Source organism: Lonchura striata, chromosome 13, assembly GCF_046129695.1.
Source record: "Lonchura striata isolate bLonStr1 chromosome 13, bLonStr1.mat, whole genome shotgun sequence".
Lineage (NCBI taxonomy): Eukaryota > Metazoa > Chordata > Aves > Passeriformes > Estrildidae > Lonchura > Lonchura striata.
The window spans coordinates 16,279,035-16,303,623 of NC_134615.1; the positions used below are offsets into that span (position 1 = coordinate 16,279,035).

A 24,589-nucleotide genomic window follows, 5' to 3' on the forward strand; every position below is an offset into this window, starting at 1 on the left:
CCAGGGGTTTGAATTGCACGGGAGCAGGTGACTCCAGCTGGTTCCCAGGTGATGCAAGAGCTGCAGATCCAGGCAGATCCCTTGTCAGCCGCTGAAAAGTTGTGTGTGTGCGTGTGAAATTTCTAGGCTTAATCTGCATTACAGTGTGTGTGTGCATGCATGTAAGCTTTCTGCAGAGCTCTAGAGCATGTGTGTCATGTGGGGTGAGGCCAGAAAAGCAGATGTCCTGACCATGCCCCTCCTACTCAGGGATTAGAGATGCTCAGGGGACAGCAGAGAGAAGCTGGGACACACTTCCCTGACTCACTGCCAGAGACAGCAGCAGCTTCTGCAGGTTCAATAGGCCTCTGCTCTTTGGTCAAATACAACCCTGCAGCTCCATTTCCAGCAACCATCCCCTTCTTTTGGTTAACCAGAGAGGAGGAGGATGGCCTATGCTGAGGAAGACAGGTAAGGTGCTGTGAAATAGGGGATGCACAGATGTCCAAGCTGGATGGGGCTAACAAAATTACATTGCTTTTCCTCACCTTGTTTCCTTTCTACTGGGCACTCAATAAATGTCAGACAAAGGCTGCTCAGAAGTAAACATCTTATTATTGGAGAGGAATCTGGCCATCTGCCTGTGCAGGTGCTGGTATTATGAAATATGGCAGTGAGTAGGTGACCTTGGGAGAGGTTACGGGCCAGAAGAGGCAAATATCTCCTGTGGAGAGGCACAGACTGTGAATACATATGGCCATGTGCCCCCAAACGTAATGCTTTAGCTGTATATTGGGATATGTCTGCTTTTTTACATAGATTTGCTTTCGGCCAACTTAGAAGCAAATAAGAGTGGGGTTTTTTTCATGCCATAAAAGATCTGTCACCGGTGACAGTCCTGTGCTTTGCAACAGATGTGTTTCTCCAGTGGATGACAGCAATCACAATAAAGGGGATTGTGTTTTCAGCTGATCCTGTGATTTAATCCAAAGCAATGCTACCAAGCACTATTATTAGGTGTGCATTGTTAGAGCAGCTAGAGGGGCCTTTGTGCTACATGTATTAATTCAAGCTGTCAAAAAGCTTGCACAGGCCTTGTGCTCTTGCAGTTCCAGGCCAAACACTCTGCTTGGTGACCCACGGGTCACGCTCCCCCTTTGCTCCTGCTGAGCAGGTATCTCCCTTGCATTCAGAAATTATCAGTGCTTGCCAGTCCTTTTGATGTCATCCGGAAGGTTTCTGAAAGCTAAATACTGCAAGCAGATTAATTTTGGCATCGCTGTGCTCTCAGCACTGGGGACAGCTCTGATGTGCCCAAAGCTTTTGGGATGGACAGGGCTCTGCCAGGCCCCTGTGCTCTTGCTGGAGCTCCTTTCAGGCAAGGAAACATATGCAGCACTGGAGATTTACTTCTTTGGTTAAGAAGCATTTTAATATTTTCTGTTTAAAAGGAAAACATTTCACTGTATCTTGTCATAGCTTTGTCAGTCCTGATGTCTTCAGCAGACATTGAATGGGTTCCATCCCACATTCCTAAAATTTCTGAGGATATAGGAATAATATCCATTCTTTAATGTCATTTTGCAATGGTTTATGCACTTCAAAAAATACCGAAACAAGCAGTATTATGGTCATGAGGAAGAGCAGATTCTGGTGACCTGCTTCTTTTCTCATGCCTGCCACAGGTATGTCAAAACCTTGGGCATTACATATAAATTCTCTTGGCTCCCTTGAATTTCTAAACAAGGATTACAGTTATTCAACAGAGAAACTGGGGGGAATTGTTCATTAATATATGTAAAACACTTTTAAAGCTTTTGTCTGGAAGCAAGTGATAACGTAGTCAAGTGTAGTCTTTATTAATGTCATTTTCACAGCTCCTGCTTATTTCAGGAGCTCATGATGCACTTAGAAAAATTCAGTATGTGATGGTAAATAAACTCTCTCCTTTCCAAACTTTCCCTTTGGAAAGTACTTCAGCTAAGTATGACTCTTCATTTTAATCTATGTGTATGGAAGTTATTTCTTCCCATTGGATTGTAGGTTTATGACATTTTTGTGTATTTTTGACATTACAGTTTATAACTAGGACCATAAGTTCAATGTATCTTATGTTGGAAGGTACTTACAGTAGTAACTAGACAGTTAAGAGGCTAAATGCTCACAGAAAACACCTGTGCAATAACTACTGACCCTGTCAGTATAAAGAAAGAACAAGCATATCTGGTACTTTAGTTGGAAGAACCAATCCTCTTAGTGGCCTGAGACTTCCTGGAGTGAGGAGCACCACTGCCTAAGCTTTTCTGCCTGTCCTCTAAGACTGCTGAGAGCAGCATTACAGCATTACTGGGGTTTACAACTCTTGAAAAAAGAGACTTGATAATAAAGAACCAAAAGAAACATTCCTGGATAGATAGTGAGTGCTTATCAGCACCTCCAGTCAATTTTACATCACCTGCAGCCTCACAGTATCTGATTTTCTCACCTTTCAATAATCAGATTGACTATTCATACAGAGAACAGCTGCCCCTGCCTGTGGTTTCACTCCAGGACCCACTTCTCTACCATGTACAATCATTAATTCTACTCATTGATGGTAATGATTGAGTTGCTTCCAAGAACTGCTACAAGTACTCCTGCTTTTGAGGATAGTTTCCAATCAACCTTGATATTGACTTTCAGAACGTGTCTGCATTGTCCTATTGGAAACAGGATTATAGGATTATTTTGCTATTGATTGTGTTTCAAAACTGTGATTAAGGCATCTGAATACTGGGCTAAGAGGTTAAAAGTTGAACCCTTCTCCTTTCCCATGAGACAGATGTACAACAGGCACTGTAATGCCAATTTCTATCCCACCTTCAGGCAATGGGGCTCCCTGCTGCATTAGACTTTTTTTAACCAAGGTATTTGCTGAGTCCCCCTCTTGAATCACTTTAAACTCTTGAGCCCAGGTTCCTGGTTTTCACTTGTTTTGATGGAGACTGATGTCATTGGGCCTCCGGCTATGTCTGGACTGCAGGTGTGATCCCATGCCCACTCTGTGGGAGAGAAGAAGCTGAGTAAAATCTCCCTGTTTATCCTTCTGTACTGAAGGCATGAGGTATTGAGGAGGTGGGTGTCTGACATGTGGCACCAGCCTAGATGGAAGTAGTGGGAGCTGATGGCGCTCAGCACTTACAGAGATTGGCTTCTCCATCTCTGTAGATGATGCTTCACCCATGTCTCAGAAGTTTACCTGAATCTTTACCTTCTGCAGATGACAGTGTCTAGTCCTTAATCAGCACAGCATTCCAGCTGTGTTGTTCAGGTGTCTTCAGAGCTCCACACACTTGTATTTCCCCATCACAGGCTGGACATCCCCATGCACACTCATACAGATTGGAATTTCTCTGTCTAATTGTGCTTTTCCCTTTCTTCAGTTACTCGGGAGAGAACAGAGCCCATCAGAAGCAGGAGTGGTTATACCTTGTGACATTTCTGTGATCTAGGTATCATTAGCCATTCTTCATCTACAGAATGAAACCAGCCAAGGGGATTCAAATTATTTCCCCGTAGTCAGGGGTAAAATATATGAGATTAAAAGTGATGCATCTTCAATAATAGCAGTGAAGCTTTTATTATTATAGTCTTAATGAAATTTCTTTTTCTCTGCACCTTTTCAGGAGTTTTATCCTTTGAAGCTTGTTCTTGGAATGGGCTAGCAGTCTCACTGACCTGTTCTCCTCCTGCAGAAATAGCTACGAGGTGTATAAGGAGGCAGCAGACTGGCTGCGTGCCCGTGCTGCCCAGCAGCCCAGGATCGCCCTCGTCTGCGGCTCTGGGCTGGGAGGTCTGGCTGATGTGTTGGAGAACAGGACAGTCTTCCTGTATGAGGACATCCCTCACTTCCCACGGAGCTCAGGTGAGCACAGCCCAGGGCATCAGCACCCACCCACCAGCAGCCTGCAGCAGAGCCCCACACAGGGATCACTCAGGTCTGCAAACCTCCCGCACCGGCCAAATGTGTGTCTGTAGTAAAAAACCATAAATATAGCACAGACATAGGTGCTATTTATTTAGGTGTATCTATAGGTTTATATATTTATTTGATTTCCAGCTCCTGCTTTTGCAGTGCTTGGCCCTGCAGCAAAGGAAAAACATCAACTAACAGATCCCTCTAAAGTCAAATTCCTTGAGACCTGTGACTAAAATGAGACTGTTAATTTCCAGTGTCAGGGCATGTTGGCAGATTGGTGTTTGGGGAGCTGAATGGACAGCCCTGCGTGTGCATGCAGGGACGTTTCCACTCCTACGAAGGCTACTCTCTCAGCATGGTGAGTTCTCCTTAAGGAAAATATTCACGTTGGGGAGATGCATTGTAAAAGCTGCAGAAGTGACTGCTTGCCTTGCTATCTAGCTGCAGGATGCTAGGTCTTGCAATGAACTTACATTGCTCTTGAAATGAGTCTTTCTTGGATTTCAGATCTGCCCCCAAAAAAATTGAATTGGGAGTTCAAACCAGGAGGTAGTTGGCTTCTGCTGAGTGAAGAAGATGCCGCACAGCCATACAAATTGGCTGACCCTGCTACTCTCACAGGGAGAAATAATTAATCATATAAGGCAGATGAATTTACATGCTTTAACTTAGTCAGTTTAATCATGATTTAAATCAGCAATGAGAAAACTTCAATAAGAATAATCTATTTTAATCTTCTATTGCATTTATATAGTTTACAGCTTTTTTTTTTTTTTTTTTCCCTAGAAAAAGTTCCCAGGATACTGCAAGCTACTATAACCTCCCAGCTAACATACTGGAATGTGTGGAGATTTATGTTACCTACCATATATGTACTTTCCTGCTAGAAAACAACAATAATATTTATTTATTGGCTCTTTTTTTATTTGGATAGCTCTGTGATTTTCCTTTTTTGCATTGAGGTTGTTTGTATTTGGATATAAACTGTAATTTTTGGTACCACCCAACTTCTTATAGAAAAACAGCTATTTTAAAATCACTCAATACAAAGTTAGCTTTATCAAGACATGTTAGTCTATTAAAATTAACTTACTTCTTGAAGAGGTGGTGTCCATTACTAGGAAATGTTTTGCTCACAGTAGCATTTGATTGATAGCATGCATCATCCAAATTCCTTTGTGACTCCTCAAAATCAAACTTTTTAATTTTTTTTCTTTCCAGCTCCCAACTGATCCTTAGCTTTGGATTACTCTCCAAGTCCATGTGCATAAATAGTTACTTCAATCAGCACAGTGGTTTGATCTCTGCAAGACCTTGGCAGTGAGCAAAAACTATCTGCATGTTCTTTCCATACCACCTTTATTTGACCTTAGTGCAACTGTGGTCTTGGATTTTAATGCAAGACTTTGTTTCATTGCAAGATTATGTTTAATTTGTTTAAAAAGCATTAACATTCTATTTAAATTAGAGGAATGTTTAAAATTGCTTGTTTTGTCTCCCTATGTAGACTCTTTGCATGCACAAATTGTGGCATTACAAATGCAGCAGCAGTAGCTGTCTGCTGACTGTGATACTCATTGCACATATGCTTTTGGTTCTTGCAGATCACCTTTCCCATCAGGGTGTTCTTTCTCCTGGGGGTGGAGATCTTGATTGTCACAAATACTGCTGGAGGACTGAATCCCCACTTCCAAGTGGGGGACATCATGTTCATAAGGGATCACATCAGCTTGTTTGGCTTGGGAGGGCAGAATCCCCTGCGTGGACCGAATGATGAGCGGTAAGAAGGCGTCGGCTCCACTGTTACCAATGAATCTTTTCTTCCTTCAGCCATGGGCTGGCACTGCCAGTTGTGCCTGCTGACAAATATTTACTGAGAGGCAGAGTTTGGCTCCAGGTAACCACAAGGGAAGAGTTACAGCAATAGCTGTATGTGCTGTGCTGCCTGCCCTGCCTTCCCTTGGCTGTTGCTTACTTTTACAAGCCTACAAGGACACACAAACCCCCAGAAGGTTTTGTTTTGTACAACTAGGCTTCTGATCCTTCTCCTGACATGACCAGCTGTACCATCTGCTAAAGACACCCACTGCTCCTCTTCTTATCAGCCCTTCTCTCTGTTGGTTCCTCTTAACTGAGCAATCAGTGAACTGTGCTGTCTCCAGCCTGGGTTTATCAACAGCATTTTCTGGTGTGATGGAATGGGTACAGCAGAGGCCAGGCAGTAAGTGGAGGGCAGAGCAAAGGTGAAACCTTTAAAATTCCTTATCACCACAGCTGTATCTAGGTCTTTAAACTGGAGTGCCTTTGTATTCACTGAAGGCATTGCTCTGATGAGGGGTGGTTGTCTTGGCAGCTTTTTCAGAGACCTTGAGATCTACAAAAGCCACCTGCTGCTGGCTGAACTGGGAAGTCAGGTTTCCTGTACTGGCTGTGTAGCAGAATCTTTACCTTACTGAGAGTGCAGAGAGGAGCTTCTAACATATCCTCACCCCTGAACTGCAGTTGCCAACAGATTTGGATTTGCTTTGAGTAAGATACTGGACTAGATGACCTCAAGATCCCTTCAAAAAATGAATTTATGATCCCAAAATCCTTCCAAGATACTATCAGACTGGTAAGGTGGAAGGCCCATCATGAAAAAATGGACGTGTTTGCAGGGCAAGCATCTGGATTGTCCTCAGATCTTTCCAGAGAGAAAGTTCTGCTGAGAGTAAGGTGGCCTGCCTGGCTTTCAATTAGTTCCTTCCTGATGTAACAGCAGACCTGGCTCTTGCTTCTGAAAGAATCTGAAAGGTGCTGGCAGCTGCCTCAGGAGCAATAATCACTGTGCCGCGATTCCATGGCAAGAGGACAGTACCCATCTGAAGTGGAACATCTTTACATTTTTGTAGGTATTGCCGTGGGTTGGAGGAAAGTGATCAAAAGCAGAGAAGCTACATGGTGTGTTTAAAGCTCTCTGGACTTGCATAATTGCTCTGGAGCAGGAGGAGAAACTCCAATCAAACAACTGCATCTGGACAGCGTTCAAAGGCAGCATAGCTGCCTCATTGCCTCCCAAAAGCAGCTTCTTGGTGAAGTCTGCAGTGCTCTGGGAGGTGACTTCTGTACTGCTGACCAAGGCAACAAAATGGGCAAAAGGTCTTTATGAATCAGGTTTCAAAGTATTGCAGAGATTTAGCTGAGCAAACTCTGAAAATCCTGTCCAGCTGAGCTACCGGGAAGGATTTATCTAAGCACAACAGAGCAAAACTAGAGGCAATGAAGTGATGTGGAAATAATATTTTTTAATAAATTAGAGATTGGGCTTCTGCATTGCTGGCCATCCTTCAGAGAGGGGAAGCAATTTTTATGGTGATGAATACTTATTACCTTAGACCAGAAGGGGAAGTTTGTTTTTATTTATATAATATTTAATGTTTATAAAAACAAAATAAGCCACCTACTGCCCTAAGCATTCGGCTGGAAGAACATGTAAACAAGCAGAAGCTTTAATAACATAAATGAGGGACCTGCTCCACTCGTACTGAACTGCGTTGGTGAACATGGCTGGGAGTTTATTTTCCAGGTTTCTTCAGTGGCAGCATAACAATCTTTGCCATCTTCTTCTGCTCTCCTTGGGTCAAGAGCAGATTTCACCCCATCAGGAGTGGGACTCACCTATTTTAAGACCTAAAGCAAGAGATCCAGTCTTGAAGCAGAAGATGAAAGCTACCTAAAATATGGCCCTGGAGCTCCAAGATGTAAAGTAGCTGCCTGCTTTGATGGGCCTTAAATGCAGGGACTGATGCTCCTTCAGGCCAGGCTCAAACTCCCACCCAGGGACAGCCTGAGGGACTCTGTGCCTCAGAGCAGCAACTGTCTGGTGGGAAATGTTTACCAGACATCATGAGCAGTTACTGAGGAGAGAGAGGACTGGCCATCAGTGCTCCCTAGAGACAGGAGCCCTTGAAAAACTATTCCAGAAGGGTTCCTGCAGAAGGGAAGTAGTGCCAGACCTTCCAACAGCCATAAGCTCTGTGTGCTGACAGTCTTGGATTACTAGATCTAGCAGGAATGTCATGCCCAGGTAGGTGCCCCATTCCTGGAAACATTTAAGGTCAGGTGGGACAGGACTCTGAGCAACCTGATCTAGCTGAAAATGTCTGTTGCTGTCAAGGCAGGACAGGAAATAAAAAGACTCGGACTCAGAAGCTGCTGAGAGTAAAACTCCGGTTTATTCAAAATACACTGCTCTTTTATACAGAGCTTTGTGAGGACCAACTCCATTGGTCCTGAAGTGAAAACAACTCAACTCCATTGGTGCTTGACACACAGTGATAGAACTTAACTATAAACAATGTGAATAACAAGAGAGATAAAGAATTATTTACATTATTTTCCAACTCTTTCCCAGGCTTCTGCCTGGCTAGAAACTCTCCGTTTCTCTCTTTGACTGAATCTGAGACCCACAGATGTCCCTGCTCACTGCATGGATTTTGATGAGATGGCCTTTGAAGGTCTTTTCCAACCTAAACTATTCCATGATTGATGGCAGAATTACCTGATGATAAAAGCAGAATGAGAGAGGTTGCGTCCATGGCAGGTCTGCGCTTAACACTTCTGCAGTAGCACTATCACACATCTGTGTCCTTTACTGCCTTTCAGGTTTGGAGTGAGGTTTCCCTGCATGTCAGATGCTTATGAACAAGATCTGCTTGGGCTGGCGATGGAGAGTGCCCAGGAGCTGGGGTTCCTGAGCTTCACCAGGGAAGGAGTGTACTGCATGCAGGCTGGGCCCTGCTACGAGACCATCGCCGAGTGCCGCCTGCTGCAGGCGCTGGGAGCTGATGCTGTGGGTGAGCTGCCAGCCTGGGCTGCCAGGGTTCTTTGGGCACATGGATTGAACAGTTAATTCTGCTCAAGGCTGACTTGCTTCAGTCTTTGACTCTCTAAGTCTCCTGGGGCTAGAGAAATGAGCTCTGTGTATTTCTGCTTCATTCTGCAGTGGCTTAGTGCAGCTCCTGGGAGGATCTGCACAAAGTCCCTGTGCTTACAGCTGTGCAGGGTAGGGATCCCAGCACAACTTTGTGTTTATTTCCCAAACACAAAGTCTCTCATGCTCAGATGGCTCCACTTCAGGTGGACTGAGTGGGGCTCAATAAAAATGAAGTCTTTTCCTAGTATTTTTCTTCTAATTCTGACATTGTAAAGATTTTCACTGTACTTTTTCTCTACAAACCAGCCTTTCTTATGAGTCTTGTTTAGGGATGGTAATCGTGGATACCTTCCCAACTGTGTAAAAGAAAACTAAGTGCCATGATCCATATGATTCCTCCATCTATGATTCCTTCTATGACCCCTGGCCCATGGAAGTTTGTATATTAATACCTGCAGATTTGTTGCATGTGCGGAAAGGAGTTCAGCTCCCCTCAAAAACATTTTTATTTCTAAAAATATAAAAATCAATATATAAATTTTATATAAAAAGCAATAGCTTTATATTTTATATAAAAAGCAATTGCTTTTTTAGCCAAGGAAGAGCCAAATGACACAGCACATCAGTACTTCCTTAGCAAGTCTGCAAGCAGTCTGACACATCTTGAGGAGGGAGTTGTGGCACGAGGATCAAATGCAGGAGGTTTATTGTGCTGAACAGAGTTATAACTGTAGTCTGCAGCAATTTGAGCCTTGTACATATCACAGCCTTTAACTATTACAGAGTTCAGACACAGAGCTGTGGGGAATGAGACAAGGGCGTGTGCTTGGAGGTAGGATTGTGGTTTGCAGCCTTGGAGAGATTTTGTTTTGGTGTAAATCCTGACTTATTCTGGTCCTTTCCTCTCCTCCTGTAGGCATGAGCACTGTCCCAGAGGTAATTGTGGCCAGGCATTGTGGCCTCCGAGTCCTTGGGATCTCCCTCATCACCAACAAAGCGGTGATGAGCTACAGCAGCCAGGAGAAAGCCAACCACGAGGAAGTGCTGCGCATCTCGGTGGTCCGGGCTGAAGCCCTGCAGAAACTGGTCACCCACCTCCTTGGGAAACTGGGGGAAAGCACAAACTCTCTATGACCTCCAGCCATTAATCCTGCATATCATAACGTGTGTGAACACTACCAAGCGCTGGGGGAGAGCTGTTGGTGGGACTGTCCCCTTCTCTCCCAATTTTAAATAGACCTTTTGATCTTTGTGCTTTATCTGATTAGGTGCAGAGGTTCAGTTTGAATTTTGCCAGGATGATCCCCTCATTAATAGCTGGTGACCAAAACAGCTTACTGGCACTTCAACATTCTGGCACATTCCCAAACCCCAGTGTCAGCAGAGCCCCAGAGACTGTGACCTCCAGCTGTCTCTCTTGGGACACCCCCCTGCCCCAAGTCTCTGCTCCCCACTGCACATGAGCCAGGTCAAGAGCTGGTCATGGGGCTTGGTGCCTGCTGGGCCTGCTTTTCACTGTCTGAAACCAGTGGAAGCCCAGGAAAAAAATGAGTTTTGGATACATGAAATGGGCCAGGATAAAGATGAGATCTGCCTGGAACAAGCAATGGTGCAGAGCAGGTGAATCGCCATTGATTTTACAGCTTTGCCAAGGGAAGTCATTGTGTGACTTCCCCTCCCAGAAGGTCTCCCAGAAGAGCCACTCTTTCCTCATCCTTGGCACCTCATCACCAGCTGCAGAGCTTAGTAGCTGTTTGCTACAATGCAGCACATCCCCAGCACTCCTCACACCTCTCTATTTTGTTTTATTGCCCAATTTTGCAGGACATGAAAATTCAGCTCAGTACAAGGCATGGCTTACCTGTGCACCATGTAAACATTGCCAAGCTGGAAGCAGAATCCAGGTCCATCTCTTCCTAGTTTTGATCAGTTTCTGGATGTCTTGGAGATCAGTGGCTTCAGCACTGCAGACTGGTTTCCTGTCGGTGCCCAAAGACAGAGAGATCTGTTTGATCCCATGTTTCACATGAGCTTTACTGCTGTCCCTGCAGCAGATTTTGGAGCGCCAATGGTTTGTGGATTTTAGCAATGTGAAATTACAGGGGAAATATTTTGAAACAGGTATGATATTTTTCTGAGACTTTCTTGGTCCTCTTACATAAAGCAAATGAACCAAACCAAATGATTAAAGGACAAACAGGAGAGGTTGTCCCTTACCAGTGTGTTGATGGTCTGTCAAGAAAGGGGGAACATTCACCAGAATGGTGCATTATTCATTGTTCCTCAAAGGTCAAGCTGAGCTGGGGATGCAGCTGCATGTGAAACAGTGACAGTAATTATTAGATAACCTTTTTCCCTTCATTTATCTTGTAGTTCTCTATAAAGCCCATCACTGTCATAGCTTAATGTTTTTAGTTGACTCAGTGGTCTGAACTGAAGACACCCAACCAGTCATGGAGAGCTCCCAACCTGCCTTCCTAAATTTAGCTGACCAGTTGACACTTGCCCTCCGTCACAGCCTTCAGCCTTCCATGACATTTCTTCCATTTTTTTCCAGATGGGTATTTGCTTGAAGCCTTTCATGCTGCAATTACTGGTGTCAGCTGCAGTATCCATGGTGCAGATGTTGCCACCAGGAGGAACAGTTTTGCTGTGAATGTTTTCCATTCTATGGTAGCACTTCAGGTGTAGGGGAGATCTTGGGGTGGCCCCCTTGTCTCCTCCTGGGCAATGTTACCTGTGGTCAGCCCTGAGAAATATCTGCCCAGCCTGGTTTGGAGGACTTGTGGAAGGGAGGGATTCATTGCTTGTGCTTTCCTGGCAGACTCACTTGTTCAGCAGCTCCTGGCACTTGGAGGAGCCCTCAGAGACGGCAGCTCTTCCCATTTTGTGGGTCTGACTGTCAGGACAGTCTCTGGGACCAGTTCTGGTGGTGGTCTGCAAAGGGAGAGAGGCTCCAGCTCCATCTTTCACAATGCTGTTCCCTTTCCAGATCAAGAGGAGTGAAGTGCTTGTCAAGGGGAGCACTACGAGCAGGGAAATATGAAAAGTGGCAGATGTGCAGAGCAAGAAGGAGCCACTTCTACCTGCTCCCTTTTCAGACTTGTCCCAGTATGAGCTTGTTACAGGGCAGGGAGAGAGCAGATAATTTTCCCTGCCTAGAAAATGGTGCTTCACATTCATCTAATTAATACTTGGTAAATACAGAGTCTCTCAAGTGGGAGTGGAAGGCAGCTGTGCAGTTCGCTGTAGCTAGCAGCAGCCAGAGTAGCTAAGGCTGGGATTTCAGCAAACTCCATTAATTAATCAGAGTCAGGCTGGTCTGGGATGTGAAGGGAAGCATCCAAAAAAACCTGCTGTTGTGCTGGTACTTCTCAGGCAGGGTTTGAGATGATGATGAGGAGCTTGGCAGCAGCACCTGCTTTCAGCAGGCCAGCCTGCTCCTCTCTTCAGCTGCACCAGAGGCAGATACCATGCTCTTGTGTCTGAATACAGCTGAAATGCAACTTAAAATTGAACCTGAAAATCACCATACAGCTAAATCTTCAGCAAATTTTGTCTGTTTAAGAAAAAAAAATCTAAATTTCATCTGAGCCTTTAAATAGTTTGAGGCTCTTCTTTCAGCTGGCCAGAATTGGCTTGGATAGCCCAAACTTTGCATAAACATCCTTATTTTTGTACTCATTCATTTGCAGGTATGAGGGGAAATACAAAACACAGTGAGCTCATCTGGCTTTGGAGATACTTTTAATACAATTTTGGGTTCTTTTGATGCTGATGAATTTCAAAAGTCTGAAGTATGGTGATGCAAGATGGGCAAGACCTGTGGGGAAGGAATTGTGAGGAAATTAAACCTGCTGTGATTCTGAAAACTCTGTTTCTGTTTGCTGTGCCAATGCCACTGGTTAGAAAGAAAGTAGGTGCTTAACTCCTCCCCCTACATCCAGGCTGGAGGATAACCCAGGGAAATCCCACAGAACCACATCCCTGGGGGACCAGAACACAAAGCTCGGGATAAGCAGGACCAACATTTGACCAGCACTTGGCACAGCTATTTCTTACTGATCCCACTAGGCTGACAAACTTATGGAAAAAATACTAAGAACCAAAGTACCACAACTTCTGAGCAGCTGGAAAATCAGTGGGCTGTGGTAATGCCAGAGCAACAAGTCATCTATGCTGGAGGCAGGACACTGTTCCCTTCATGCTCTGCCTTTTGTGTAGTGCATTTGGTGGTTTCTGGCAACATCCATGGCTGAAATGACAACCTCAGCTTTCTCCACTCTGTCACTCTGTGCCACTTACCTGCTTCTGAAGTCCAGGGCATTGTGGTCATAGAGATAAGCTGAAAGAAGCATGAAAAGGTGAGGCACCTGGCAAGTGGTAAAAGAGCCCCAAATGACATGATGGTCCTTGCTGTCTCAGTGCTGTGGCTGGCAGTGAGCCCAAGTGCTGCCTGATTAGGGAATGCCACCAGCACGGGCTGTCACATGTGGCTGTGCCCGTGGCAAAGGGACATATGGAACACCTGTGCCAGTGCAGGGCAGAGCTGGCACAGCTCCTCCTTTACTCACTCACAGCCATGGACTCATGAGCCAGTCTGCCTCACCCTCTGTGCCAGCCTTTTTTTTTTTTTTTTTTTTTGCTCATCAGTCCAGAGAAAACTTTCCAGATCACAGGGTCCTGCTGTTTCCAGCCCCCGGAGAAGACAGAGGTGTTATATTGATGCCTTCATGTGAGATGCACATAAAAGTGTGAGGCCAAGAGGAGAAACCTCTGCCACAGCCCTTGGCTGGACCATATCATGAGTGTTTAAGCAGAGATCTCTGCTGTTATCAGAGAAACAACCCTGTAGCCCAAAAAATCTGATGGTGTGATTCATCCTGTTTCCTTTGCAAGCCTCGGTTTCCCACTTTTTGTTTTTCACATGAGGTTTGCTTTTTGCATTCTTTCCTATTTAAAAGTAAATCAGAAAGCTTTTAAAAACCTGTGCTGTCTCAGCTCAGAAGCGAGCGTGTGCCTTGCCTTCAAGTTATCAAATTTCCCTTAGATGTTTGTCTTTATTGAAAACCTGCAGTTGAATTAAGGAGAATCTGCTGTAGTGGTGTGTTGTTTGGGGTTTTTTCCAGAAGCTTTAGGTCTTCACTGCAAGGATTTCATTTGCAGGAAAGAGCTAAACTCTCCCCTGCTGTGATGAATGTGCAGCAGGGGGGAATGATGTGGGTCATGGCTGTGGGTTGATCTCAGAGTGCTGCTGAATTAAGTCCTGGCTCTGTAAGCAGCATGATGGTCTGTTCTTTCCACAATCTGATGGCATGTTCAGATTGAATCATAGGCTGTCCTGAGTTGGACCCACAAGGAACATCAAGTCCAAATCCTGGCTCTGCACAGGACATCCCAAGAATCCCGTCGTGTGTTGATGTGATGGATCCCATCACCCCTGAGAGTGTTGCCCAAATGCTTCCTAAACTCTGTCAGGGTTGGTGATGTGGCTACTGTGACCCTCTCTCTGGGTGAAGAACCTTTTCCTAGGTGGTGGGACAGGGGTGAAGGCTGGAGGAAACCATCCAGCCTTTTCTCCTGCAGAAGGGACATCCCAGTGCCTGGACACCCATGGGGGAGATGGCTTCAAAGAGCAGCACAACAACCCCTTGCTTTCCTTTCCTGAAGCTTCACAGCCCTCTCTAAAAGTCTTTCTCAGCCTCAGCAAATCCCTTCCTACAGCAATGAGCCTCTCTTGCTCTGCCAGCTGCTTCAGAGAGGCAGCTTGGGAAAGCATTTCCCCAGAGAAGGGGGAGAGTACACCTGGAGCCCAAATATTGCTCCCAGGCCCCAGCTTGGAGCGACCTCAGCTCTTTGTTAGCAGAGAGGGGGGAGTCATGGAGCAACAAGAATGGCTGGTGACCCAGAGCCATCTCTGTGCTGGGCTGGAGCTCTGCTCCCTATGGAGCAGATGATGAACCAGTGTTGGTCCCTGTGCCCATTCTCTCCCCTGCCCGGGCACAACTGGGGACACATTCCTAAACCCAGCCCTGCAGAAGCAGTGAATGTCCCCTCTCAGCCCTCAGGAGAAATCAGCTCTGAGGGTGTGGGAGAATAAAGCAATGGGCTCTGCTGGGGAAAATTGTGCTGCAATAATGGGAAAAAGAGGCTTTTTTGACTAATTTCTGTGCCAAACCACAGGAAATGTGAATGGAATACACAGGACACCCTTCAGTGTCCCTTGTGTGCCTGAAGGTTGCATTGTGCAGCAGGGAAGAAGAGAAGGCCATCGCACTGCTTGGTGTCCCAGTGTGCCTTTCCTCATGGGATGCTGGCACAGCATCTCTTCCCCTGCCTGAGGTCGTGTCCTGCCCTGCCTCAGCTTCCCACAGCGTCAGAGCCCAGGTGTGGCTCCATCCCCACTACACTGAGCCCCTCCCGGCCCCTGCCATTCAGAGGGAGCACCTCACCCCCTGTGTTCTTCCAGCCAAAAGCCAAAAATAAGAGTCACCAGCACCCGGCAGGATGGGCAGTGCCCCAAATAACTCCCAGCAGCTGCCTGCTGCTGCCTGCGTCCCTGCTCTGCGCACATCTGAACTTCCCTGATGCCTTCTCATCTTTAATTAAGCACTTCCATCAGCTCAGCCTTCTTGCTGGATCTGATTTTTTTTTTTTTTCCCTGTAGCCATGGCAACGCTTCCCCTGGGCAGGCTGCGCTGGAGCCAGTGACAAACCCCATGTGTGGCTGTTTTGTTTGGGCCTAGAAACTTCCCTGCCGTTTGGGAAAACTTGGGAAAAGAAAATCCCACAACCAGCTGGTGATGGGCAAGGGGAGCCAGGGTGAGAAATGTGTTTTTGGCTGAGCATCCCTTCTACCCCAAGGAGCCCTGCTCCAGAAGAGATGGCAGAGCCTTGATCTCAGGATTCCTTGTTTTTTCCTCCAAAAGATGTCTGCAGGGCCCATGTTTTGTGTCCTCACTCCAGCCATGGGTGCAAGTGACCCTGCTGTGGCCATTGCATGGTCCCTTGGTGGTGGTGACATTGGCACTGCCATTGCCCTGCTCCTCCTGCCAGGACCAGCAACTCAGAAGCCATGAAGCTGCCATGAGGCAGGGGGACAATGACACAGATGTGGTGACACAGGGCACGGACATGGTGACTGGGGTAGGACTCGGTGGCACAGGAAGGGATGCAGGGACTTGAGGAAGGAATGGAGTGACAGGCAGGAGGAGGCAGCAGGGCAGAGTGACAGGGCAGTGAGGTGTCAGGGAGAGGGGTAGGTGGCATTAAGCAGTGTGGCTGGTGTGGGACAGGGATAGGGATAGGTGACACAGGGCAGGAGTAGATGTCATGGGACAGTGGTAGGTGAGAGAGTAGGGTTAGGTGACAGGGCAAGGACAAGTGTCAGGGCACGGGCTGCTGACTCCTGTGCCCAGTGCTGCTCCCAGTGTCCCAGTATCCTGGTGTCTCAGTATCCCAGTGTCCTGGCATTCCGGTGTCCTAAGGTCCTGGAATGTCCAGGTGTCCCAGCATCTTGGTATCCTGGTGTCCCAATGTTGTATCCTGATGTTCTAGTGTCCTGATATCTTGATATCCCTCTGTCCCAGTGTCCCGATGTCTGGGTGTCCCCTTGTCCTGCTGTCCCGGTGTCCTGCTGTCCAGCTGTCAGGGTGTCCCACTGTCCCGGTGTCCCAGTGTCCTCCTGTCCCGCTGTCCCCTGTCCCGCTGTCCCGCTGTCCCCCTGTCCCAGTACCCGCTGTCCCCCTGTCCCCATGTCCCCCTGTCCCTGTACACCCTATCCCGCTGTCCCACTGTCCCACTGTCCCCCTGTCCCCCTGTTCTGCTGTCTTGGTACCCGCTGTCCGTGTGGTCCGCTGTCCCGCTGTTCCCCTGTCCCTGTACCCACTGTCCCGCTGTCCCCCTGTCCCGGTACCCGCTGTCCGTGTGTCCCGCTGTCCCCCTGTCCCTGGTACCCGCTGTCCATGTGTCCCGCTGTCCCGCTGTCCCGGTACCCGCTGTCCCGGTACCCGCTGTCCGTGTGTCCCGCTGTCCCCCTGTCCCTGTACCCGCTGTCCGTGTGTCCCGCTGTCCCCCTGTCCCGGTACCCGCTGTCCCGGTACCCGCTGTCCGTGTGTCCCGCTGTCCCCCTGTCCCGGTACCCGCTGTCCGTGTGTCCCGCTGTCCGTGTGTCCCGCTGTCCCCCTGTCCCGCTCTCCCGCTGTCCCCCGTGCCCGGCCGGTGTCCCGGAGCGGCGGCGCCCTCTGGCGGCGGCGGGCGGCGCGGCGGCGGCGGGTATAAAAGGCGGCTGCGGGCGGCGGCGGGATCGGGAGCGGCGGGATCGGGAGCGGGATCGGGAGCGGGATGGCCGGCCCGCAGCAGGCCCCGCACCTCCACCTGGCCGAGCTCACCGCCTCCCAGTTCCTCGACATCTGGCGGCACTTCGACGCGGACGGTCAGTCCCGGGGCGCGCGGGACACTTCGCTCCTCAAAAAACCGGCGGGGAGGGCAGCGGGCTGAGCATCCCTAGGGGCGCGGGGCTGAAGGGGGAGGGGGGGGGGGTAAAGAGTCCCTGGACATCCAGGAGGAGAGGATAGAGCCTCCACTGCCGCAGCCCGGGGGTGACGGTGAGCCCCCGGGGTGATGGAGAGCCCCCGGGATGCAGAGACTCCAGGATGGAGAGTCTCGGGGGTGATGGAGAGTCTCCGCGGCACAGCCCCGTCCGTTGAAGCTCTGGGGTCGGGGAAGCAATCGGTCCCAGAACCTCCCCGTCGAGAAAGGACGGAGAGCCCCAGAACTGGACCCCACTGGGAGTCCTCAGCCCATGGGACGCTGAGCTTGGGATATCCTGGGTCTCCTTGACACGTCCCCCGGGTGCCTTCAGAGCTGGGATTCACTCGGGGTTGTTGTCACCTCTGGGTGCTGCTCTGGGCGTCTTGCCCTTCCCGGGGTGCCCAGTGTCCACCCTCGGTCCTCTCCATCTCCCTGCCTCGGCAGTGCCCCACACTTGGTACCTGGAATGAGTGGGGCAGCATGGCCACCAGACTGGCCCCAGGGCCACCCCCTTGCCAGGAGTGACAGAGCGGGTGTCCCACGCCCGGAGCAGGCTGAAGAATGGTCCCTCCACGTCTGGAGTGCTTGGTCTCTGCCTGCCTGCTCCCCAGCCTCCCAAAATCTCTCCCTGGGGATGCTGGCAAAAACCGTGTCCACTATGGGGATGTCACCTTCCCACGGAGTCACATCTGGGCAGGACACCCCTGTTTCTACCACTACCAGCCCCAAAAAGGTGGGGAAATGCACAAACCAGCATTGTTTTGTGAGAAAACAGTTTCTTCCAGCGCTGCAGTGCCATGAGGCTCAGCCTGCTGGGGACAGCAGCCTAGGGGGAAAGCACCCGTCCTTCACTGAGTCTCCTGTTCCTGCAGGAAGGTTTGGGGACCAAAAACCTCCTTGGAACTGCATCATGTAGCCTCCCCAGCTGTGCTGCTGGAACTGGAGCTCAGCTTGCTCCTGGCTGCATTTTGGGGTCCGTCCCCCCCCCCCCCCCCGCAGCCTCACATCATCGGGGACACAGACACAGGTCCCTGTCACTGCTGGCACTGGAGCAGCCACCGAGGGGTTTGGAAGGTGGTACTCCAGTGGGAGTGGGCAGCTTCTGATGTGGGTGTCCAGCTGCCTCCCTGCAGCGCTTCCCACTGTGCCCTTGGATGTGCTCTGTCATCTCCAAACCACCGCGGCAGGCACGGGTCCAGCTTGGCCCACGGCCCCCGGGCAGGGCGAGGCTGTCGAGCTGCAGCACGGCAGGTGCGCAGGAGAGGAGGGACTCGGGCGTCGGGAAGGAAGGTGGCCTTGACAAGGACAATGCTCAGCTGCACCAGGCAGGAGCTCCAACAGCCCTGGCTGCTTCCCTGTGCCAATGGAGGGACCTGGGGTTCATTCCGCTGTGCGTGGGACTACTTCACCCAAGCTCATCCCTGCATTTAAACCCCTTCAATGTGGCTTCCATGCCTTGAGCTGCTTCCCCTCATGGCTTGTCATGCCCCACAGATGTCCCCTCGGATGTCTTTGATGTCCTCACTTTACCAGCCACTGCTGCCCCGAGGCTCTGAGGTGGAGCTGCATGGACTGGCTGTGGCTCTCTGGAGGGGATTTTCCATAACACTCCACATCCCGTTGCTCTGCAGACATGGATCAGACCTGCTGCTTGGAGGAAGCCAAGCTACTGGCCACAGCTTTTCTCAGCCTTATTCTTTTTTCCCAGCTCAAAACTCCTGTTGATTTTTCTTTTTTCCCCAACTGAATTCAAAGCCACTTGGGGTTCTCCTGCACCCACAAAAACAAAGCCCCTGGGAAGAGGAGTGGGAAGACAATGTACCTCAGTGGCTCACACCAGCACCCCAATATCACCCAAGCCCCTCATCCCCTCCCGGGAAGGATGCTGCTCATCCATTGGGATGTGGTCACCAAAGAGGAAGGCACCCTGGGATTTCCCCAGTGCTTCGAGCTGGGATGTGGATGGGTTATTCCCAGCTGCTGTGTAGCAGTGGGGAGCAGATGCTGCTGGGGATTCTGCAGGTGATAATGCCAAAGGTGGCGCAGAGCAGTCAGCTGTGGTCCAAGCCCCTGGAGGCTGAAATGTGGAGCGGTCCTGGGGGAAGTATTCACAAGGAAGAGCCCTGGTTATCCCTCAGCCAGGCACTTCAGGGGAAAGGGCAACATCCCTCTGCTGTCCAGATGTTCTTGGACGGGAGGATTTCTGGCAGGGAGGTGACATCTTGCCTGACAGCACCATGGAGCCAGTGTCGTCTTACTGCTATCTCCAGCTGTGATGTGACGCTGCTGCTTCCAGGCACAGCAGCCACCCCCCAAAGCCACCAAGGGCCACCACTGTGGGAGCCATGTGTGGCTGAGCCCTGGCTGAGCCCTCTGGCCATCGAGCATCCCACAGGCAGGGCAGGGCTATGGATACCCCGGGCTCCAGAGGAGCCACATCTCAGCACAGATACCGGCAGTGAGAGGTGTGAGGTACACAGGACAGGGATCTTTTGGAGCTCCTGGCCGTGCTGGAGATTGGCAGTGGGGTCACCCCTTCCTGGGGCTGATCCTGCACCCAGGATGGGGGGATGCTGTGCTGGGTGCCTTGCCTCTGCTCCCCATTTGCCCTTGTGGCCCCCACAGGGGGTTGAGACAGTCCTGATTGGGAAATGCTTGCACGGGATAGCGTGCCTTTATTTAAAGCATCTGATTGAAGCATCAAATACAAAAAATGCAGCAAAGACCAAGATGAACAAAGTCCCCTGTGCCCCACAAATGAGTGCAAGGGGCAAGTCCAGGGCTGTGTGTCACCTGGGCAAATTTGGGCATCACCAGTATGTGCAACGCTCAGCGTCAACATTGGCTGGCATTTCCTTGTTGCCACAGTTGCCTTGGAGCCATGTCCTGGTGCAGAGGGAACAATTGCTGTGTCCCCTGGGAGCATCTGTCCCTCTCCTCCTGTGCTCTGACACTGTGAAAGTCTTACTGCATTTCTTTTTTCCTCCTGCAGGAAATGGCTACATTGAAGGCAAAGAGCTGGAAAATTTCTTCCAGGAGCTGGAAAGTGCAAGAAAGGGGGCGGGTGTGGTAAGAGCATCTTCTGGTTTTGCTCCCTCCTTCCCTCGTTCCCTTGTGCCCAAAGACTCATGTGTGCTCATGTCAGCCCCGTCTCCTTTGGGCACTCATGAGTGGGACTGGGACTCCTCTGGGAAGAAAGTGGGAGAAGACCAGCATAGGGAATGAGGGAAATGTTCCCATTTCCTCTCTCCTTGCTGGCAGGACTCTAAGAAGGACAATTTGGGTGACAAGATGAAGGAGTTTATGCACAAATATGACAAAAATGCGGATGGCAAAATCGAGATGGCAGAGGTGAGCAGTGCTGGACCTGACAAAACCCAGGTTGTTCACGTTCCGCCCCCATGCTCATGTTTCCCCTCCACCATCCCACCATGCCTGTGCTTCCCACAGCTGGCCCAGATCCTGCCCACGGAGGAGAACTTTCTGCTGTGTTTTCGCCAGCATGTGGGCTCCAGTTCAGAGTTCATGGAGGTGAGTGGGACAGGTTGTGCTGGGGGATCCCCAGGGAATTCAATCCAGCTCCACCAAGGGAAAACAACTGGGACCTTGAACTGACCAAACCTCCCCTGGTCTCCCCAAAATTCTTGGCATTAACTCTGGGAGTTAACACTGGGAGGCAGTGCTGGTTTAGGGAAGAGCAGGAATGTGGTGAGTTTTCCCAGTTCTCAGCACCCCTTGGATACTTCTCAGGGCAGTTGGGTGCCTCATCCCAGCCTCAAGGCAAGGATTTGGGGCTTTTTGTAAACTTCCCCTCATGTTGCTCCTAAGTGCCCAAGGGATGTGCCGAAACCAACACTGTTCCAGGGCATCCCACAACCTCACTCTGTCCTTGCATGGAGTGAACCCACACAGGTGGGAGAGAAATTCCAGATGGGGAATAAAACATAAAAGGGGACGGAAGGTAATGTGCAGCATCCTGGAGAGGAAGGAGCTTGTACATGGAAACTGAACTCCTGGGTGGAGAGGAAGGCTGAAAGAGGAGCACCTCATGATATTGGGAGTGGGGTGGGGGGTGGGGGGGGTGGTAAGCAGACACTATTGTTTAATTGGGGGATGCAATTAAATATTATTAAATATTAACGCCTGGTCTTGCATACTGACACGAGGATAAAGGTGCTTGAACTCTTGGTGTGGGGCTGAACAAAAGCATCTAGCCCCAAGGGAGAATATGTGATGCCAGTGGGAGGTGTGAGATGGCCCCATCTCCTTCACAATAGTGGGGGACACTCTCAGAGGGAGTTTATGGGGGCACACACACACGTCAGGAGGGAGTGGGGGACACGAGCCCCTGCAAAGGCTCATGGCAGTTCCTCCACAGGCCTGGCGCAGGTACGACACGGATCGCAGCGGCTACATCGAAGCCAACGAGCTCAAGGTGGGCTGTGGGCAGAGGTTGGGCTTGGCTGGGTCCCTGTCAGTGGGACATCCCCGCTGGGACACCTGGGGATGGGGACAGCCAGCAAAACCCTCTCCTCCCAGGGCTTCTTGTCAGACCTGCTGAAGAAGGCAAACCGGCCCTACGACGAGCCCAAGCTGCAGGAGTACACACAGACCATTGTGAGTGACCTGGGGCACTGCGTCCCCACCAGGGGCCTCAGCACCCCAGGGTGGCATGCAGGAGAGGAGGAGGGGATGGTCACAGGGCACTGTTTGTGTCCCAACAGCTGCGGATGTTCGACATGAACGGTGATGGGAAGCTGGGCCTCTCCGAGATGTCCCGGTAAGGTCACGGGCAGCAAGAAGGAAGAGCTGGGGAGGGAAAGACACCTGAAATGCTCATATTGAGGAAGAGTCTGCTCCAGCTTCCAGGGAAAACTGTTTTCCCCTTTAATTTACTCATGTTCCTGAGCAAAACACCACTGTGATTTAGGAGAATGCCTCTTCCCTGTCCCCCTTCTTTTTCAGACTTTTGCCCGTGCAAGAAAACTTTCTTCTGAAGTTTCAGGTAACACAATACTACTCCTACTGCTAATAATAACAACAAAAACAACCCATTCCCATTGCTTGTACATCCAACCCCTCTCTCATACCCTCGTACCTCTCTCATTCCATTGTCACTTCCCAGGGAATGAAGCTGTCCTCAGATGAGTTCAATGCCATCTTTGCCTTCTATGACAAGGTAGGGAGACAGCTCATGGGAAGTCACCCCAAATAAATATAACCTGGCAAAAAATAACCCCAAATCATATGATTTTGGTTGGGGCAATCCTGTGCTCTTGTTTAGGGTGGGAGAATTGGGATTACCTCTGGCTGTGCTGGGTGAGGGTCCGGGGATGCCCATGTCCAAAGGGGAATTGCAGGGCTTGTATCCTTCCTGCTGTTGATGTCCCTCCCACATATCCAGGATGGAAATGGCTTCATTGATGAGAATGAGCTGGATGCACTTTTGAAAGACCTGTATGAGAAGAATAAGAAAGTAAGTGTGAGCAGAGCTTGGGTGCCACCCTGAGGGCCCCCCAGTTCCTTCTCCCATCTCCCAGCAGCATCCTTCCATGTCCATGCTCCAGGGGGACAAGGAGATGCTGGTCCAAGTGCTGAGCCTGCATCCTCATGGGAAGCTGCACTGGAAATGGGGGGAGTGTAATCTCAGCCTGGGGGTACTCCCCAGGGAGAAAGGGGTGCCCACCCCCACTGCCCCTCATGCCTTGCAGGAGATGAACATCCAGCAGCTCACCAACTACAGGAAGAGCATCATGAACCTCTCCGACGGGGGCAAACTCTACCGCAAGGAACTGGAGATGGTGCTCTGCAATGAGCCCCCCATGTAGGACTCCCATACACACAGCCCACGCTCCTCCTCCCCGAAAACAAGCACAAAGGGGAGCCCCCATCACTGCAGAGCTCCCCCAACATCTCTTGGGTTTGCTGTAGGTTGCTAAAATCCCATTTAGGGGGGGAAACTTTTTTTTTTTTTTCCATCTGCCTGGTTTGTTTAATGACATTATTTTTTTTTTCTTTGCGGGGGTGTTGTTTTCATTCCTTTGGTCTCTTGAGTTTTTATCATTTACCAAAGAACAGTTTACTAATAAATTCAAGTACTGCTAGAGTGAAGCCCCTATTTCTCTATCCCATGGTGGGCTGCGGGGTGACAGGGAGGAGGGGGATATCCCCACACTCTGATCCCACAGAGGACGTGGCTGCTGGGTGGGGAAGAGAGACAGAGCATTTGGGAAAGCCCCTATGGAAGGAGGGTCACTGGAAAATCCCTGGGGAGTAGAGTGCAGGCAGGTTGAGTGGGGACACTGTACCTCCCAGTTATCCCTCCCATTCACCCCCCCACACCCTGCCAAAGCCTCTGGGACATCCCAAGGGTTGTTTCCCCCACTCCCAGTTTTGGAAACCAGTCTCAGGGTGTCGGTGCTGGCAGAGTCCCAGTGCAACCTTTCCCACTCCTGAACTATCCAGTACGGTGCAGTGCAGCCCCATCTGGACATGCACAGCCCAGGACAGCCCACAGTAAATCCCACACAGCTCAGTATGGCTCAGTACAGCCCAGCATGCTACAGTGCAGTCCTATATGGCCCAGCACAGCCCCACATAGCCCAGCATGGCCCAGAACCACACTATACAGACCTGTGTGGTGTTCTATAGTCCTGTGTGGCTAAGCACAGCCTAGTACAGACCTTTACAGCTCCACATGGCCCTCTACACTCCAGAATGGCACAGAGCAACAAAGTACAGCCCCACACTGGCCTAGTACATCCTGTACAGCTCCATATGGACATGCACAGTCCTGTATATCCCTGTATAATCCCATATGGTGTGTTACAATCCTGTATAGCTCACTATATGGCCCAAGACTGCCCTGTGCAGACTGGTATGGCTCCACATGGTGCAGTGCAGTCCTATACAGCTCAAGAACAGCGCTGTGCAGCCTAGTATGGTGCAGTACCATCCTGTATGTCCCAGTATGGCCAAGTAGAGCCTGCTACCAGATGGTCCAGCACAGACTAGTATGGCCCACATGTCCTAGTTAAGGCCTCCCTATCCCAGTACAGCCTACCACAGCCCAGTATAGTGTAGGACAGCCTAGTGCAGCCAGTATGGCCTGGTACAAGATGGGCCAATACAGCCTAGCATGGCCCACTACATCACAGTTGAGTCCTGCAAAGCCCAGCACTGCTCAGCACAGCCCAGCACTGCCC

General features: G+C 49.9%; 2 protein-coding genes and 1 long non-coding RNA gene across 3 annotated transcripts; 2 read left to right on the top strand and 1 right to left on the bottom strand.

Moving 5' to 3' along the window:
• Positions 1-427: 427 nt before the first annotated feature.
• Positions 428-9,986, top strand: LOC110476217 (purine nucleoside phosphorylase). Its single transcript, XM_077786446.1, has 6 exons — positions 428-450; positions 3,714-3,883; positions 4,192-4,295; positions 5,542-5,717; positions 8,582-8,772; positions 9,769-9,986. The coding sequence occupies exons 1-6, from the start codon at positions 428-430 to the stop codon at positions 9,984-9,986; spliced, it is 882 nt and encodes a 293-aa protein (XP_077642572.1).
• Positions 9,987-17,147: 7,161 nt separating this feature from the next.
• CALB2 (calbindin 2) lies at positions 17,148-23,488 on the top strand. Its single transcript, XM_021541056.3, has 11 exons — positions 17,148-17,286; positions 20,377-20,453; positions 20,646-20,735; positions 20,835-20,915; positions 21,763-21,819; positions 21,924-22,001; positions 22,109-22,164; positions 22,350-22,389; positions 22,510-22,563; positions 22,789-22,860; positions 23,096-23,488. Exons 1-11 carry the CDS (start codon positions 17,196-17,198, stop codon positions 23,210-23,212), a joined length of 813 nt encoding a protein of 270 aa, XP_021396731.1. The 5' UTR covers positions 17,148-17,195; the 3' UTR covers positions 23,213-23,488.
• Positions 23,364-24,578, bottom strand: LOC116184043 (uncharacterized). The gene is made up of 2 exons (XR_004148767.2): positions 24,018-24,578; positions 23,364-23,584 (listed from the first exon to the last, which is right to left on the bottom strand). It is a non-coding gene; the product is annotated as an uncharacterized LOC116184043 (long non-coding RNA).
• Between the last annotated feature and the right edge of the window lie 11 nt (positions 24,579-24,589).

What these genes read in the sequence shown, in the direction of transcription:
- LOC110476217 (XM_077786446.1), top strand. Translation starts at nt 428, where the DNA reads ATGGCCTATGCTGAGGAAGACAG. An exon ending in GCCTATGCTGAGGAAGACAG is followed by an intron (nt 451 to 3,713) that starts GTAAGGTGCTGT and finishes CTCCTCCTGCAG; the next exon opens with AAATAGCTACGAGGTGTATA. An exon ending in TCACTTCCCACGGAGCTCAG is followed by an intron (nt 3,884 to 4,191) that starts GTGAGCACAGCC and finishes GTTAATTTCCAG; the next exon opens with TGTCAGGGCATGTTGGCAGA.
- CALB2 (XM_021541056.3), top strand. Translation starts at nt 17,196, where the DNA reads ATGGCCGGCCCGCAGCAGGCCCCGCACCTCCACCTGGCCGAGCTCACC. An exon ending in GCGGCACTTCGACGCGGACG is followed by an intron (nt 17,287 to 20,376) that starts GTCAGTCCCGGG and finishes TTCCTCCTGCAG; the next exon opens with GAAATGGCTACATTGAAGGC. An exon ending in TCTTTGCCTTCTATGACAAG is followed by an intron (nt 22,564 to 22,788) that starts GTAGGGAGACAG and finishes CCACATATCCAG; the next exon opens with GATGGAAATGGCTTCATTGA.